Raw genomic sequence first — 18,939 nt, forward strand, 5'->3', positions numbered from 1 at the left:
AGTAAAATAACTTGACCACTATTTTTCAACCTCTTGCTGCTGCTTAATTCATCCTCTGTTTTTATCCATCTACATCCAGTGGGGTTTGTTCATCTGCCTCCCCATCCATCATGCCTCGTAGTGTGTGTGTGAGCACAGCTGGGGCCTGGCAGGACGTGTGTATATGTGTTTGGTTGTGCTTGCATGTTGTATGTGTGGTATGTAGTGTATATGTATGTGTTGTGTGTTGTGATGTGTGTGTGTGTGTGTGTGTGTGCATGCCAGGTTTGCTCATATCCACTTTGAAATCCGACATCCGTCCAGGTACCCAAAACCACCATTAAGGGCAACAGTGAGCGTTGTGGATATTGTGGACCGGGGTGCAGATGAGCGTGAACTGCGAGCTCAGCTCTGAAGGTTATATGTCCAATCCCAGTGATAGAACTTAAATGTTTTTTGTTTAACCCTTTCCAAACCTTAACCCTTAACATTCAGAAAGAAGGCCTAAATTAACTGTGGAGTTGTTTTTTGTTTTAACCCTAACCGCGAACCTCGGCTCCGAGGGTTGTGTGTTCAAAGCCAAGATAGGCACTCCTTTGTTTTTGGAGGGTTTTAACCCCATTCCAAACCTTAACCCTTATTTAAACATTCAAAATGAATGCCTAAACTTGTGACAGCAGGGGTGCAACCTGTGGTGTCCAAAACACCTCGAAATTGACGTTTGGAGCAACTTCAAAATGTTTGACGTTTGGAGAAATGTGGACAAACGGTGGAATCTGAAGTCAAATTGGTCAAACTATGAGATCTTGTGTGTGTGTGTGTGTGTGTGTGTGTGTGGGGGATGTGGGTGGTGTGTGGTGTGTGTGTGTGTGTTGTTTGTGTGTGTGTGTGAGCACAGCTTAGCATCTAACAGACAATACATATATCATCAACATGGCATTATTTTCATATAGAGTCTATATGTAGTATTATAGACTATGGTTCTCTTGCCAAGAGGTGTTTTCATGTCTATATGGTCCTGGACTTGCACATATGTGTGAGCGACCAGGTATTCAACCAGGTTCATCTGCATGGCTCAACCACCTTAGCCCACTGATCTAAAGGCACTCTGGGAAATAACGTAATCTTCAGGTCTCAACCACCTCCTTCCACACTATACTAAAACAGAGCCAACAAAGTCGACTAATTGTTCTTTCTCACAAGCGTTGACTCTGTAATGATTTATATAAATGTCACATCATCTATATGACCTTGGATTCAAACAGACTTCAGCTCTGATTTTATTGACCTGCTGTACTTTAACATAAACGTGATTGCTCAATATAATGAGTCTTGGTCACAGACTGTTTAATTTTTTTTTACAGTCAATAAAACGTAAATTGTGCATAGAAATCAATGTTATTGGACCTTTAACAATATTAATTAATTTGATGACTTTTGTACAATATGCTTTACCTGAAACTATGCAGACATTGTGATACAGTACTGAATGTTGAAACTGGTTACTTAACAACAGCGACATCTTGTGTCATAAGGGGAACACATGTGTGCAACTGGGATTGCATGGTCACGTGATCCATCCCTCCATGCGGATTGGTTCGATATGCACCATTCTCCAGTCCCAGATTGGTTTGAGTAGCTAAATTGTATGAAAAGAAGAAGTACATGTAGCCTTACCTGTCCTTCACCAACTATTCTTTCACACATTTCCACGGAAGAGCAGCACATAAAAGTGAGTCGCAGTTCTACGCATTTTAGCTATAAATTGCGAAAGCTTACAGGCGAGCTACATTGAAGGAAACCAGATTGAGTGGCTACACTAGCTAACCTCATAGTTATGCCAAGGTCCTGTCCTCTATGGTATTTTTTGAAGAACGTTAATACCTACTGTATTTACTATGAATTACCACTGCAACTAATGTACGGAAGAGAAGGACGTYATCATCAATGGCAGTCAACGTTTGCGATCTCCACATGTGTCTGATTAGGAGGAYGGGCTYATCAATAACTTGGTAGTTAGTTAGCTAGTTAGGCTACTCGACAACAGTGAGTTACTGTAGCTGTCAGCTAGATGCAGGTGTCATGTCAATATCAGCAGAGTCAACTTCCATCACACATGATTAATCAGTGGAATTTGCCTGATGACTCCTTTATACAGCTACTAACTATCTCTAGTGGCAGTGATGCACAAATAAGTAAGTGATACAGAATTGGCTTCCAATAAAAATAGCAACATACTGAATCATTCCTCGTGAATCACAATAGCCTATCCATATTTACAGTTACTGTCTCTCAGAGAAACTACTAGTCACCCTGTATACAGTGGAGGCTGCTGAGGGGAGGACGGCTCATAATAATGTCTGGAACGGCGCAAATGGYATCCCGGAAATGGAACGGCATCAAACCATGTGTTTGATGTATTGAATACCATTCCACTTACTTCGCTCCAGCCATTACCACAAGCCCGTCCTCCCCAATTAAGGTGKCACCAACCMCCTGTGCTGTATAACATGTTTTCTCTCCCCCAGACCTGAGGTCCTCTGGTGAGGCTGCTGTGGAGTCATCATGGTGGGCTATGACCCAGGGTCTAAGGGCGCTGCTCCAGCCCCAGAAGATGCAGCCCTGTCTGGGTCGGCCGCAGGCATGGTGACCCGAGCCCTGATCAGCCCCCTGGATGTCATCAAGATAAGATTCCAGGTACAGTAAGCATCATCAGATGGATATTATTGTGGTGCATGTTTTAGTTGCATGGCCACTTTGGACCCTAATTTACTACACAATTACATAATGTAAGTTGGAACTTCAGAAAGTTGGAACTTCAGAAAGTATTCAGACCCCTTGACTTATTCCACATTTTGTAACGTTACAGCCTTATTCTAAAATGTATTATATATATTTTTCCCTTAATCTACACACAATACCCCATAAAGACAAAGCAAAAACAGGTTTTTAGACGTTAGCTAATTTATAAAATAAAAAACTGCAATATGACATTTACATAAGTATTCAGACCCTTTACTCAGTACTTTGTTGGAGCACCTTTGACAGCGATTACATCCTTGCGTCTTCTAGGGAAATGACGCTACAAGCTTGGCACACCTGTATTTGGGGGAGTTTCTCCCTTCTCTGCAGATCCTCTCAAGAGCTGTCAGGTTGGATGGGGAGCGTTGCTGCAAAGCTATTTCCAGGTCTCTCCAGTGATGTTCGATCAGGTTCAAGTCCAGGCTCTGGCTGGGCCACTCAAGGACATTCAGAGACTTGAGCCCACTCCTGTGTGGTCTTGGCTGTGTGCTTGGGTCGTGTCCTTTTGGAAGGTGAACCTTCGCCCCAGTCTGAGGTCTGAGTGGTCTGGACCAGGTTTTCACTCAAGGATCTCTCTTGTACTTTTCTATGTTCATCTTTGCCTTGATCCTGACTAGTCTCCCAGTCCTTGCTGCTGAAAAACATCCTACTCAGCAATGATGCTGCCACCACCATGCTTCACCGTAGGGATGGTGCCAGGTTTCCTGCAGAAGTGACGCTTGGCATTCAGCCAAATAGTTCAATCTTGGTTTCATCAGACCAGAGAATCTTGTTTCTCATGGTCTGAGATCTTAGGTGCCTTTTGGCAAATTCCAAGCGAGCTTTCATATTTCTTTTACTGAGGAGTGGCTTTCGTCTGGCCAATCTACCCAAAGGCCTGATGGTGGAGTGCTGCAGAGATGGTTGTCCTTGAACGTTTCTCTTCTCCACAGAGAACTCGAGAGCTTTGTCAGAGTGACCATCGGTTTCTTGGTCACCTCCCTGACCAAAACCATTCTCCCCCGATTGCTCAGTTTGGCAGGCGTCCAGCTCTAGGAAGAGTCTTGGTGGTTTCAAACTTCTTCCATTTAAGAATGATGGAGGCCACTGTGTTATTGGACCTTCAATGCTGCAGAAATGTTTTTGGTACCCTTCCCCAGATCTGTGCGTCGACACAATCCTGTTCTCGGGAGCTCTATGGACAATTTCTTCAACCTCATGGTTTGGTTTTTTGCTCTGACATGCACTGTCAACTGTGCCTTACATAGGCGAGGTGTGTGCCTTTCCAAATCATGTCCAATCAATTGAATTTACCACAGGTAGACTACAAGTTGTAGAAACAATCTCAAGGATGATCAATGTAAACAGGATGACCTGAGCTCAATTTCAAGTCTCATAGCAAAGGGTCTGAATACTTATGTAAATAGGATATTTGTGTTTAATAAAATGTGCAAAAATGTCTACAAAACTGTTTTCGCTTGTCATTATTGGGTATTGTGTGTAGATTGCTGAGAATTGTTTTATTTAATCAATTTTAGAATAAGGTGTAACGTAAACAAAATATGGAAAAAGTCAAGGGCTCTGAATACTTCTCATGCACTGTTTTTGTGGCCAACTCTAGTGGTTCTGGTAAACATACAACTCTGTTATTTGTGCATGATAACCTTTGCCCAGGCTTTTATGACTCAAACCAAAAAGCGCAGTGTTGTGAGACTCCATGAAATCAAGCTTTTTAGTCCTGAAGAAGTTTGTTTCATTGCTACTAAACTTGTTTGGTCGTACAGCATTCTTTTGATGAGTTCACAGCACCACACCCAGACCCTCAGACACACTGGGCATGCCCAGTTTCTCACCAACACACTGGTGGCCATGGCAACACACATTAATGATGTGCTCAGCATTTGCTGGGGAATTACTTACAACTGTGTGTGTGTGGTGTGTGTGTGTGTGTGTGTGTGTGTGTGTGTGTGTGTGTGTGTGTGTGTGTGTGTGTACGTGCATATGTGTATTTCGTTCTACACAAGAATCTAAAGCAGAATGTCTCTTTCCACTGTCTGACACTACACACCCCTCCTTGCGTACACAGGTTGCAGATAGAGCGCGTATCGTCAAGGCACCCGAAGGGAAGTACTGGGCCTGTTCCAGGCATCACGTTGTATCCTGGCAGAGAGGGCTGCTGCCTTCTGGGAAGGACATATCCCCGCCCAGCTCCTCTCTGTCTGCTTCCGGGCAGTACAGGTAGGAACATACACTGGGGCATTTCTCCTGTCAGAATGCCTGTGTGTATGTCACACAGTGTTGTAGTTGATGAGTGGATTCTGAGAGCTGTTTTCTGACTCAACTCTTGTCCCTAGCAGCCTTTGCCCTGTAACGCCTCAATAGCATCTCTCACATGGTAGTGGGTTGATAGATTATAATATATAGTCATGTGCCTCACTTTTTTAAATTTCTATTGTTTTTATCCCTGTGGTCTCCATTCATGCGGTGCTGTATAACTTGGCGCTGTTTGTCTGAAACTTTGTTTTGATGCTGTGATTTCATCTGTCTTTAAGGTTTGGTTTAAGGCTGTGTTTTCGTCCCTCCATAGTTTGCCAGCTTTGAGTTCCTGACTGAGATGACCCACAAGAGCACCGTCTAGACAGCCAGACAGCGGGGGTGCACTTGTGTGTGGCGTCTGGCCGCCTGCTCTGCCACTGTAGCCTGCCAGCCACTAGACACACTGCGAACACGCTTCGCAGCTCAGGGAGAGCCCAAGGTGAGAGACAAAGAAAAACATACAGTATGAATCTATCGAAAAGCATTAGCTTATTCTACCATTATCAAAAGCAGTAATAGTCCATTAACTGTGGCAACCCATAATTGCCAAGCAACAAACGACAACCAAACGACAACCATTATTTATAAACTAAATATAATTTATAGTAATTCTATATAATAATTGTCAATAACCTACTTATAACCCCTTAAAAAGGATAGTTTAGAAAAATGTCATATCTTTATTTAGATATTTTTTCCTTACCTTGAAGGCAGTCTATGGACAAGGAGTGACTGCAATCCACACTTTGGCTTTGTTAAAGTGTTATCATTGAATCTTTGGCTTGTGCTACTGATAGCTACTAGCTAACCCACAGGCATGAATCTGTAACATAGGTGTATCACAGTCTGAGACATGCTGTGTCCACCATGTACCGCACTGAGGGGGCCTGGGTTCTACCCGTGCCTGGGTCCAACACTGGTGCAGTGTTCCCCTACGCAGGCCTGCAATTCTTCTTCTACAAGGTCCTCAAGAACCTCATGGGACCACCGCCCAAGGACAGCAACGTCGGAGGTCAGTGGCCAGTATAGGGACGGTCATGCCTTTGACACCATGACACTGTTTTAAATACACAACACTGCACACACACCAATGACTGTTAAGGGAATAGGGCCTAGAAACTAACAATATAAACCTTGGCTTGGCTAGCAAACAGGAAACTAACTTTGTAACTAGGGCCTGGATATGCCCCGACTACCACTGACTGAACACATAAACATAACTTTGAAGGATAGGGCCTAGAAACTACCTGAACATTACTGCTTTTTTCCTTTCTATTGAAGGCAACCTCAGAAGCTTGTTATGTGGAAGCTGTGCTGGAGTCATCAGCAAGACAATGACCTACCCCTTTGACCTCATCAAAAAGAGACTGCAGGTGGGAGGGTTTGAAGAAGCCAGAGCCCACTTTGGACAGGTACGGATGACATCTCATTTAGAGGTTGACCGATTAATCGGAATGGCCGATTAATTAGGGCCGATTTCAAGTTTTATAACAATCGGTAATCTGCATTTTTGGACACCGATCATGGCCGATTACATTGCACTCCACGAGGAGACTGCGTGGCAGGCTGACTACCTGTTATGCGAGTGCAGCAAGGAGCCAAGGTAAGGTGCTAGCTAGCATTAAACGTATCTTAACAATCAATCTTAACATAATCACTAGTAACTACACATGTTGATGATATTACTAATTGATTTAGCTTGTCCTGCGTTGCATATAATCGATGCGGTGCCTGTTAATTTATCATGAATCACAGCCTACTTCGCCAAACGGGTGATGATTTAACAAGCGCATTCGCAAAAAAAAGCACTGTCGTTGTTACCAATGTGTACCTAACCATAAACATCAACGCCTTTCTTAAAATCAATACACAAGTATATATTTTTAAGCCTGCATATTTAGTTAATATTGCCTGCTAACATGAATTTCTTTTAACTTGGGAAATTGTGTCACTTCTCTTGCGTTCTGTGCAACAGAGTCAGACTATATGCAGCAGTTTGGGCCGCCTGGCTCGTTGCGAACTTCGCCAAACGGGGGATGATTTAACAAAAGCGCATTAGCGAGAAATGCACAATCGTTGCACGAATGTACCTAACCATAAACATCAATGCCTTTCTAAATCAATACACAGAGGTATATTTTTAAACCTGCATATTTAGTTTAAAGAAATCCAGGTTAGCAGGCAATATTAAACTAGGGAAATTGTGTCACTTCTCTTGCGTTAATTGCACACGAGTCAGGGTATATGCAACAGTTTGGGCCACCTGGCTCGTTGCGAACTAATTTGCCAGAATCTTACGTAAATATGACATAACATTGAAAGTTGTGCAATGTAACAGGAATATTTAGACTTATGGTTGCCACCCGTTCGATAAAATACGGAACGGTTCCGTATTTCACTGAAGAATAAATGTTTTGTTTTCGAAATGATAGTTTCCGGATTTGACCATATTAATGACATAAGGCTCGTATTTCTGTGTGTTATTATGTTATAATTAAGTCTATTATTTGAGAGGCAGTCTGACTAAGCGGTGCTAGGCAGCAGCAGGCTCGTAAGCATTCATTCAAACAGCACTTTCGTGCGTTTGCCAGCAGCTCTTCTCTGTGGCTTCAAGCATTGAGCTGTTTATGACTTCAAGCCTATCAACTCCCGAGATTAGGCTGATGTAACCGATGTGAAATGGCTAGCTAGTTAGTGGGGTGCGCGCTAATAGCGTTTCAATCGTGACGTCACTCCTCTGAGACCTTGAAGTAGTTGTTCCCCTTGCTCTGCAAGGGCCGCGGCTTTTGTGGAGCGATGGGTAACGATGCTTCGAGGGTGGCTGTTGTCGATGTGTCCTGGTTCGAGCCCAGGTAGGGGCGAGGAGAGGACGGAAGCTATAATGGCAATACTAAAGTGCCTATAAGAACATCCAATAGTCAAAGGTATATGAAATACAAATGGCATAGAGAGAAATAGTCTATATTAACTACAACCTAAAACGTCTTACCTGGGAATATTGAAGACTCATATTAAAAGAAACCACCAGTTTTCATATGTTCTGAGCAAGGAACTTAAACGTTAGCTTTTTTACATGGCACAATTGCACATTTACTTTCTTCTCCAACACTTTGTTTTTGCATTATTTAAACCAAATTGAACATGTTTCATTATTTATTTGAGGCTAAATTGATTTTATTGAGTTATTATATTAAGTTAAAATTAAAGTGTTCATCTACATTCAGTATTGTTGCAATTGTCATTATTATCAATTTTTTTTTTTTTAATCGTCCGATTAATCGGTATCGGCTTTTTTTGTCCTCCAATAATCGGTATCGGTATAGGCGTTGAAAAATCATTATCGGTCGACATCTAATCTCATTACATTGTCTCATTCAGTCATGTGCCTGACAGCAGGTCTTATATTAGAGCGAAGATGGCTYTCATACGGGGCATCSATCTACATGACATTGAAGTGTGTTGTCTCTGCTTACTGTATGCAGGTGCGGAAGTATGGTGGCTTTGTAGACTGTGTGTCCCAGATCGCCAGAGAGGAGGGTCTCCGGGGCTTTCTCAAAGGCCTATCTCCCAGCCTAGTGAAAGCAGCTGTCTCCACGGGCTTCACCTTCTTCTGGTATGAGTTCTTCCTTAATGCCATACAGAACCTGAAGGGCAGCCAGTGAGCAGAGGCGCTCTGGGTAGAAGTTGCTTTTAGGCACAGATCTAGGATCAGCTCAACCACCCCAAATTTGAACCTCAACCAATATGGGGAAAATGTAAAAATGGAKCATAGAGCAGTGTCTACGGCAGCATTTCCCTAACTCTGTCCTCGGGACCCCAAAGGGTACACGTTTTGTTTTTTGCCCTAGCACTACACAGCTGATTCAAATGATCAAAGCMTGATGATTAGTTGATTATTTGAATCAGCTGTGTAGTGCTAGGGCAAAAACCAAAACGTCCACCCGGGGGCCAGGACCGAGTTTAGGAAARCCTGGCTTAGGGGCAACTGAAGAAGCAGAGGAACTCAAAGCACTGGAAAAGAAAGGAGGGAATGGCAGAATCACGCACATCTACATCGTATCATGCCATCTCCCCATCCCACTGGTGATAGGGGTCAACATTGCTGGAAGAAGGAAAAAAGGCTCTCCTTACTGCTGTTTACCTATAGTGTATCCTATAGTTGGGAAAGTCAAGGTGTGGTGCTGCTCTGGACCTTCCACATAAGGACTGATGTCACCTCACCTTACGATGTGTTGGTGTCATGTCCAAAACCTTGATGTAAGTATGTCTCTACTGAACTCTTTGCTGTTGTTTTTTTACAATACTCATGGTTTGTGTGCACAGTCTATACTGAGGACAGGATGCCTGTTGTTTTTGAAGACTTTTGTCATTTACCAAAAATGACAATTGTAACAATGTATTCTGTTTCAACTACCTGCAGAATGCCTGATATTTGACGGGCAGCATAAGGAGGATATAACCATTGTCTTAGATCATGTACTGAGAATATACCTCTGCAAGTGTTCTTCTGTGTTTTGACAGCTGCGGAATGGGGAAAAATCCTTAAATTCTCCTTTTCAATGTTTTGTGTGTTAATTGATAACACACAATGGTTGCTCTTGAAACGGATAGATACCATGGAGCGAAGGGAAAGAGATGCTTGATCTAGGCAAAAATAAATTGTCAGAACCAGGTCAAAGTTGATCCTGTCACAGAATGCTCTTTAATAGGGACGATTCAATACATTTGACCTAAAAGTTGTGGTGTTAACTAATGTGTTAGAATAGACTCAAATGATCATACATTCTAATTGAGGTGCAAGGGTTTGTTGCTTTCTGTGTGGATGTGTTTCAATATTTATAACCATTTATATATGGTTGGTAAGGCTTATTTAATAACAAAGTACATTTACCATCTGCTGTTTTCAGTTTGCTTTTATTTGATGTACTGTACTTTAATTTCAAGTAACCTGTTGTAACAGCTTTTATGGGTCAGCATTGGAGTTTTTTGCGAAATTCTCAAACTGGCACTCGTCAGTGCTAAATTATGAATAAAGAAGCATGACGGTGTATGTTAGTTTGAAATATATGACACTGAATAATGGTTTGTGGTGCACAGTCTGCTAAATTATTAAAGGTAAACGTCTATACACAGCATATCTAACACTGTATTAAATTGAATATTTATTCTGTGTGTGTTTAATGCTGGAAAGAGTACAGAAATTGTCCCACCAAGTGCAATATGTGTGACATTGTGTCGGCTGATGCACTGTACAAAGTGGTGGCAGGTGTATCAGTCTATATTTGGGTTTTTATTTAAAACACTTGTATCGTACTTACTCATGTTTTGTTATTTTTGAACTATTTTTGAATAAAGAAAATGCATGCAAATTAACCTATCATTGGATGATATAGTCAGAATAGAACAGACTTTTAATAATGTGGGTTTATGCTATGGGTAAACAGTTTATTTAACGTCACTGGACATTCTCCTAGGCTCAGTGCACGCGCATTTTGTCCTATACAGTTGGACACAGCGCGTGCGCAGAAGCACTCAGGAAGTGGGGAGCAAACAGCACAGTGGAGTGTGTATGTACAATGTAATCACTGCTTCAAACTTAACTTTAGGAAAGTAAGTCTTGATTTAAGTTTATATTTAGAAACCTGAACGAACATAATTTGAGCTCTTGTAAATCAGACTTGGCAAGTCAGTTAGCTTAGCTAGCTAGCACTCAACAACTCCTTTTCAAACATATTGTGCTTGGTAACTACGTTATCTGTGTAACAAGTCGTTAACTAGCTAGCTAGTTTTTTCGTTACTAATTTTAGCAGCTAGTTAGGTAGCTAGCTAAATTGTACGGACTTTTTGCATTAATTGCGTGCATGTTTAGTAGCAGCCAATTTTTAGCTAGCCCGATCCAATCTCTAATGATGAAATATGAATTACCGGTATTTATTGCTGGTTGGCATGTAGTGCGTTGATGCAACGGGACAGGTTGCTGCTAGTCTCGTGCACCAGACTTGTTGCCCTTCCATATCCAGGGAACGAGGTTAGGCTGCTGCAAAGGTTTCGTTTGTTTGAAAATGCAACTCCTGACCCAGTAGAAGTCATGCAATTTCATTGTGACTTTTTACAATGGATGGGTGGGAAATGCATCCTCTAACATACAAATACCACCACAATGGCAATTAACTATTGGTATTTGAAGATATGATAAATCTGTTTCTTCATTGCTTGTATGCAAACCAATACCTTTTATTTGGGCAATATTAGAGGAACTGCGTATGTTGGCTTAATCCCCATATCCCCTATGAAAGAGGCTGGGGGGCAGCCAGATTGATGACAACAGCTTTAGACAGCTTTGTGCTGAGACAAATAGTTCTGTCTTGAATTTCGCTTGAAATTATGTTTGAAAGCATAGTCTGTCTGTCTATCCACTGTCTATTTCAGTATCACTTGTAAAAAATGGAAAACTCTAAGAGGACTACAAGATTCAGTCTTTTGACTTGGAGACCCAGAAGCTGCTGAAACAGCCCTGAAAGGTCAGTCCCTAATGTATGATTCTGTGAAGATGTATATAATGGTCTGTGTGAAAAATCAACACGGTCAGATTGATAATGTTTTGTTTTTACAATTAAGTACATAGTACAGTGTCATGTTCATTAGTGCAAACAGAAAAAAGAAAAACAAGTATTTATTATTGGGCAAGCTCAGATGGAACCTTGCCGTTTCAGAGCGTTATTGTCAAATTTTGTGCCTATTGAACGTGATTAGCCCTCTCTCTGCCCTCAGAGCCCAGCACGGTGGACCTGGAGAAGGTGTCCAATGTGCTCGTGACCAGTCTTTGAAGGACCGGGTCTTCAGCAAAGAGGCAGGACGCATTTGCTACACTATCGTTCAGGTATGGTAATATTCACCTTAATAACTACTTGCTTTTCTGGCTGATAGTATGGTGGTAACAACAGTAAGGTGAATTATCTTTATTATCTTGTTTGACTAGGGCTTCACACCTAGGCCTAGAACATGGTGTGAACTAAAGCTGGAGTTCGATTGTAAACAAAGTCAAATGAGCTCCTCTATGAAGCTTAGATCTAGATAGCTTACCGTCTTCAAATCCTAACCATTTGGTGGGTGGGCAGCTTAGGGGTGGCGGGGATCAAGGGGTTTATCATTGTCAAATGGCAACTCAAGCCTACTCAACCCAATCCTACTATTTTGCTTCCCGGGATCAGTGCTTTAACTTCCTAGTTGTATATATCATAGACTGGAACCATACAGATGCTTATGACTGTGTGATCTTGTTCTCTACCACACCTTGCAGGCTGAGGCCAAGCACAAACGGAAACGTGTTCCGGCGAAATCTGCTCAACCGGCTGCAGCTGGAGTTCGTGGCCGGGAGGACACGCGGCTTCGCTCGCTGCAGGAGTGGGTCTGCTTCGTCACCTTCATCTGCAACGCACGTCTTCGACTACCTCAAGGTACGGCCCAAAACATTCCAGAACCCCTATTCTAACTGAGGTATATACAACCTATTCACAAGACTGATTGAGCTGGCCTGGTTACGCATCCACCATAATTGCTGGAAAGAACATTGTGGAAGGACAATATCCAAAACCAGCGCAGTGCAGTTCATCCCTATAGTGTGAATCAGGCATAGTACTCTGCAGTTTTATTTGAGCTGTTTCTTCATGGATTGTATTTTATTTATTTTTTACATTTATTTAACTAGGCAAGTCAGTTAAGAACAAATTCTTATTTTCATGACGGCCTAGGAACAGTGCTGCCTTGTTCAGGGCAGAACGACAGATTTTTACCTTGTCAGCTCGGGGATTCAACTTGCAACCTTTCGGTTATTAGCCCAACGCTCTAACCACTAGGCTACCCTGCCGCTCCAAAATATATACCATAGAAGCTTTTCTTATCAATGAAATGTTAATAGCTCCTTGTGTTTTCCCCTCCCAGGTGAACAACATGCCTATGGTGGCTCTGGTGCATCCTGTGTTTGACTGCCTGTTAAGGCTGGCTCAGCCCGACTCACTGAACAACGAGGAAGAGGTGGGTCAAAGATGGCACAGCACCCAATTTAAGTATTTCAACTGAGGACATATTTCAATTGTCTCTCACTTCTTAAAGCGCAATATGTTGGTTATTTACCAAGCATACATTTCAGATTAAAGGGAGAACCAAATTTACATGTTTTTGCTAAAATGTTCGGCTTTATATACTGGCTAGTGTTTGAAATCTGAAAACAAATGTACTCAGGCTATAGCATGTACATCTCTGAATGTGATTTCCCCTTCTCTGATGATGATATGCYTTTGTTTAATATTTGTYCTCCTTTGCTTCTCCTTTCCTTCCCCCAGGTAGACTGCCTGGTGCTCCAGCTGCACCGCATCGGGGACCAGCTGGAGAAGATGGACGGACAGAAGATGGACGAGCTCTTCTACCTGCTGCGGGACGGCTTCCTACTGCAGGAGGGCCTGAGCTCCATGGCCCGTCTTCTGCTACTGGAGATCCTGGAGTTCAGAGCCGGGGGCTGGATGCTCAGCGACACGGCCCAYAAATACTACTACAGCGAAGTCACCGACTAGACTGAGGCTAGGCCAGGCTACAGTAGGTGGATGGTGTTCAATAGGAACAAAATGGGATTGGACGAGCTCGGGTTGGAATCTCCCGTTTCATGTTTACTGAATGTGACCCTGAATGATAGTATTGGGAGAGGGGCTGCATAGTGGATGATTCCAGAAAGGACACTTTTTTTTGCTGGGCTTTGRCATGGGGTAGCCACTAGTCAGTGTGGTTAGCAGCAGGGATATTTCCACTAGCCAGATAGTCGGTTTGAAATGTGCAATTGTAAATGGTTGTTAAAAGGTTTTTGTTGGCGAGATGTGTATTTSAATTGGGTTGGTTTGAAGCAAGTTTGACTGAATTTCAGGATATTTTGTGGGTTCGATTTGCAGTTTTTACTCCAGTCYAATTATTMATTGTTAATCCCTTTGCTTTCTGACATTCCAATGTTATGAGACYTTTCACTATTGTACATAKGTAGTTCAGATACACATTCCAGTCACGTGGGCTTGACCATGATTGAGTTAATCTTAWAGATCTTCTGCCAGTCGTTACTGATACTGTTTTCAAAGGTGATGATRTTCGTTACTTTTTCTACAAAGAATCTTGAGAGGTCTGCAGAACGTTTCGAGAGCTTAGACATTCATTAGGCCCAAGTGAATGTAMGGATCAAATTATGATCTTACAATCAATGCTTTACAAAATAGGCTGCTTTTACACAGACAGCCCAATTCTGGTCTTTATTTTGTTTTACCAGTAATTGGTGTTTTTACCAATCAGATTAGCTCTTTTGCCAATAATTAGGCAAAATATCAGAATTGGGCTGCCTGTCTAAATACAGCAGGTCCAAAATCAAGTTAGATACAAAATAACGTTTACAGTCAAGCCGTATTTAGGTATAGAGTAAGCACTCTGAATTGTTTGAGTCCGGTCACGCCATGGAAGCAATGTACTGAAAAGCATTTTGGGCAGTCTTTTAGTTGAGGGAGTTATCTTGTTAGGTGTCCAAGGCCGTCGCTGCCTAAGGGTTGAACTCATTAAGCACTTTCGTAAGTTCCAGGGATCTAATGGTCAAGGAAGAGACACAGCTGACTAGCGAGGGTGAATTCAAATGTATATCTTCATCCTCAGAAGCAATTTTGGACCAACATGCACGCATTGGGCCTATGAAAAGTAATGAAGTAAAGATAGTGTGTAGCCAGTCAATATAAGGATGGTTATAGGAGGCCGTCTTCTTTATCCGGTCTGAATTCTAAATCAGGTTCTGAATTGTTAATATCACAAGTTAATCTGAAAAATAGTTTGTAGTACATGTGGTGCCAATAGGACAGCAATATCGTCAAGCTGAAGTTATATGTCAGTTTTTGCTGATTCTAATAAGAACAACTAGTTGGCAGATGTTTTGTTGTATCGATCAAGAAGCCTCTGAGGTAGACGATTGTGTGTGGATCTTTCGCACTTCCTTTTAAAACGACATGAGGTCACACACTATTGGTGCCGTGTAGCAGAGAATTGGATGCTGGGAGGACGGTTGATTGGAGCTTCACGGCTTGGGGTGAGAGTAAAAAGTATACTGTGCCAAGCGCACTATACTGGTCAAACAGTTTTGCGCAAGCTTGAGATATGGAGAGGTTCACTAATGGGGAAATGAAAAGTGGAAATCCTTGGGAGCAGGTGGGCAAATGGCCCTGAACGCTAGAGAAGAATTTCAAAGGCACATTCAATGGTGGAAACATCATCATATACAAGACTGCTGGGTTGCATATGCTCCTGAGGGGCGCGGCTAGGGATGAGCTTCCTGTCTGGTTGCACTACTCGTGGGGTGCGTGTCTCGAGGGATTATTTCTCAATAACAGAGGTAGAGCATCTTGAACAGATTCATAATCGCATCTCAAAAGCACTAAAGACGGACTTTTAGCCAGGTGTTGCTACTTTTGGTATGGATATAAAAATGTTCACCGGTACTATACTACTAGTCCTCCTCATTTGTTCCCATAAGGGGTTCCTTGCCACTCAGAGTTGTTTTGCTCAAAGCAATGAAAAAAGGTGTTCCTCATGACAGTACCTCGCATGTTGAGATAAAAGATTTCTTTATACCGATCCGACAATCTGTTGTTGGCGCTTCAGACAGTTGCATTAATACGCTCACAAAACCAAACACGATGAGTTGAGACACAGCAGCAGACTATTTCTAGGGTTCTGTTCAATATCTTTAACATTATGCTGATGCTATATTCTTGTCCTTTCCTCAATTAGTAATCACTGATCTAATCGTGTAATTACTATGGATTTATTTTTTTTCCCTATCCCTAGGTTATGTCAGCCTCAGGCATGATTTACTGCAAGAATGAGGAGGCTGAGGGAGGTTTATGCGAAGCGCAGGTTTGCATTTATCTGAATGCAGGTTGTGACCATTTGTGATAGAGAGTAGAATCTCTATTCCGAAGAGGAAGAACCAATATTACCTACTTTATCACCTATTTTTTATTATATGAGAATTAGGACCATTCTTACATAAATTCGTTGGTTGAAGTATAGTAGGCTCTATTGTAGACAGAGCAAAATCATCTATGGCCGTCTTCACCGCGCGACATCAGTTGTCGCAAAAACTATAGATTGAATCTAATACCACCATTTGGTATTCAACATGGCTTGAATCAGACGGTATAGTTAGTTGATAGGAATACCGATAACCGAACTTCTCGGACTGACATTAACAGCACTTTTTATTGTTGACATTTAGTTCACTAGATCAGTGTTTCTCAATCAGTTTCATTCAAACTGTGGTTCTCAGTGTACATTCAAATTAAGATATTTTGGAGTACATCTTAGATAAAACGAGGCTGCGAAGCACTGCACTAAAATAAACTTGGTTATCCACTAGTTTGAGCAGATTTGATAGGGCCATGAGTTGGAAACGAAAGAAGAATATTGAAGTAAATGTGTATATGCTATAGGGCCTATTTATTGCTACATAAAGACCAAGTATTCAAAGTAAAGTAATTCAGAAGAAACCTAATTTGGACAGGAAGTGCAGCACTCAATTTGCCTACTAGTGGTTTGCGTACATGCCTTTTTGTTTTTCACAGAATTACCAAATAAGTTTGAGCATTTTGTACATTTATCTACTCAAGTAGATATATAGAAAGTTTGAGTTTACTGCMTGAAGACAGAGCTCAGTGTATTATATTTTCCTATAAATATTCCCACTACTATAGTTGGGTATCTGATGATCTGTTCAAATGTCAGAAGTACAAACATTGGTCAATTTCATTTTTGCTACTGTTGTACATTGACTGCAGATGAATAAAAATCACATTTAAATAAAATCGACCTGGGTTTTAACTAAGCTTTGTATTTATTTGAAGATGACACTGATGTATATATATTCTAAATACAGTATGTGATCATGTCATTTGTAATGTTTTCACAATCATTCTTTATTTAACCATAATACAATGTTAGTAAAAGCCACATTTACAGTAACTGTATTTGTGGTCAGTATACTTGGATACACACCATTCCAAATATTTCACAATGGAGTCCAAGAGATGTATATTTACATAGCCTGTCAATGCCCTACATTGAAGACAATCTCCCATGTGTTGCACAAATGTCCATGATGTTTTTATTTTCCAACAAGGAACTCCTCAAGTTTGACCAAAGGGACAATGGATTGAATTCCTTCCAGTCCAAAAGGTCCCATTTTGAATGCTGCACTCAAGCTTCAGAGTCGACTACCACCAGCGATAGTGGGCGTAGGCTCTGTTGGATTCGGCCATCTTGTGCAGTTCGTGTTTCCGTTTGACCACGTTGCCCTCCTTGGAGAAGGCGGCCAGCAGTTCCTGGGATAGTTTTTCGTACATTAGTGTGCGTCTGTGCTTGTTGTCCCGGCACTCTGTGATCATCCACTTCATGGCCAGGAAGCGCCGCCTGTTGTCTGTCAGAGGTATGGGCACCTGCAGAGTGGAGAGGGACAATYCAGGATGTCATTACACATACTGTATGAGACTAAAGATAAATTACATTTGTCATGTCTATCGTGGAGAATAAAGAGTTGATGTATACTTTTCTACAAACTATCACCAAGGTTGTGCTCATTAGGCACCAAAGACAAGAAAAGAGACAAACAGGGAGGGACTACCTGAACGCTTGTTTTCGTTACGTTGCAGAACGTTTTGCTACGATGCGAAATGTTTTGCTACGTTGTGAACTAATGAATAAGACCCTGGTGACTGTAGAAATGGTGAGCGTACTGACCTGATAGAACTTGCCCCCTTTCTGAATGCTAGCCAGGCCAATGACAGGCTTGCAGTTCTCCAGAGCCTGGTGGAAGATGGCGTATGGATTACACTCGATCTCTGCCTTCTGTCCCTCYGGGGCTTTGTGGTACTTCTCCACCTGTTTTCTCTTCATGTTCTCCAATGTCTGAGAAGAGAAGGATGGGCATTAGTGTATATTTACATTTACTTGGCAAACTATATCAAACAGTCCCATAGAATCCCACTTATACCTGTGTGATGATACCTTTGGCAATAATCTTGTCACCATCTTTCATCATCATGTTGACAAACTTGCTGTGAAGAGAAAGAACAGTGATGAGCTGTAATTCACACTGCATTGACAGGGTAAACATACAACCACATGACCGAGCTACATGTATTTCAGTGTTTGTAGGCTTATGCATTAATGTGTGTTGGGGTTAGGTACCTCAACACAGGGTCGTTGAAAACAGAGCTGGTGACAGAGTTGGTGGCTGCCTTTATGGGCCTGACAGATTTCAGCTCCCTCTCCTCTTTCTGCTCAGGTGTGAGCTCAGTCTCTGGAATGTGGTACACCTCTTTCCGAGGCTCAGGCTCCAGGTAGTAAGGGTTGTACCTGCTCCATCTCACCAGGAGTACCCTAGAGAAGCATGAGCAACAGAAAGTTATGACACTTCATGTTTAATAGTCAAATACAATGCAATGGTTATAGCATATCCTGGACAATATCTATACATGATCATATAACCATCTAATGTTGCTTGCAGAAACAATTTAAATGTCACTGACTGTAGGTAGCTGAATTAGCAAACGTAGTTGTAATAAACTTGTGCAATGATAAGTGTCATACTAGTGCAGTATCACAGTGTTAAGATACACATCCATAGCGTCGTTAATCAGCAAAATTATAATTACCTTGGTGTCCAAGGTTTTAGTAAACCTGTGATGGCGGCAGCCATCTTGGAAAGTGTGGTGCGAAGACCCCTGGGTAAGCTCCCTGGTAGATGCCATAAAGCAAAACTAATTTCTATGATTTATTTTCCAAAATAAAGCA

The 18,939-nt window shown here is 41.9% G+C and overlaps 3 protein-coding genes across 3 annotated transcripts; 2 read left to right on the top strand and 1 right to left on the bottom strand.

Annotated features, from left to right (window-relative positions):
• The first annotated feature begins 1,581 nt into the window (after nucleotides 1-1,581).
• On the top strand, nucleotides 1,582-10,449 carry slc25a19 (solute carrier family 25 member 19). Its single transcript, XM_070449707.1, is given in 8 exon segments — nucleotides 1,582-1,711; nucleotides 2,508-2,681; nucleotides 4,847-4,888; nucleotides 4,890-4,998; nucleotides 5,348-5,515; nucleotides 5,911-6,088; nucleotides 6,358-6,488; nucleotides 8,559-10,449. Coding segments are annotated over 7 exon segments (945 nt in total). The 5' UTR covers nucleotides 1,582-1,711; nucleotides 2,508-2,544; the 3' UTR covers nucleotides 8,739-10,449.
• Nucleotides 10,450-11,626: 1,177 nt separating this feature from the next.
• Nucleotides 11,627-13,971, top strand: mif4gdb (MIF4G domain containing b). The gene is given in 9 exon segments (XM_070433712.1): nucleotides 11,627-11,660; nucleotides 11,848-11,886; nucleotides 11,889-11,956; nucleotides 12,377-12,391; nucleotides 12,393-12,441; nucleotides 12,444-12,511; nucleotides 12,513-12,533; nucleotides 13,018-13,110; nucleotides 13,419-13,971. Coding segments are annotated over 9 exon segments (615 nt in total). The 3' UTR covers nucleotides 13,647-13,971.
• Nucleotides 13,972-16,962: 2,991 nt separating this feature from the next.
• Nucleotides 16,963-18,904, bottom strand: mrps7 (mitochondrial ribosomal protein S7). The gene is made up of 5 exons (XM_024012319.2): nucleotides 18,801-18,904; nucleotides 18,334-18,525; nucleotides 18,137-18,200; nucleotides 17,884-18,051; nucleotides 16,963-17,582 (listed from the first exon to the last, which is right to left on the bottom strand). The coding sequence occupies exons 1-5, from the start codon at nucleotides 18,842-18,844 to the stop codon at nucleotides 17,361-17,363; spliced, it is 690 nt and encodes a 229-aa protein (XP_023868087.1). The 5' UTR covers nucleotides 18,845-18,904; the 3' UTR covers nucleotides 16,963-17,360.
• Nucleotides 18,905-18,939: the final 35 nt, after the last annotated feature.

This window comes from Salvelinus sp. IW2-2015, linkage group LG20, assembly GCF_002910315.2.
Source record: "Salvelinus sp. IW2-2015 linkage group LG20, ASM291031v2, whole genome shotgun sequence".
In the NCBI taxonomy this organism is placed as follows: Eukaryota; Metazoa; Chordata; class Actinopteri; order Salmoniformes; family Salmonidae; genus Salvelinus; species Salvelinus sp. IW2-2015.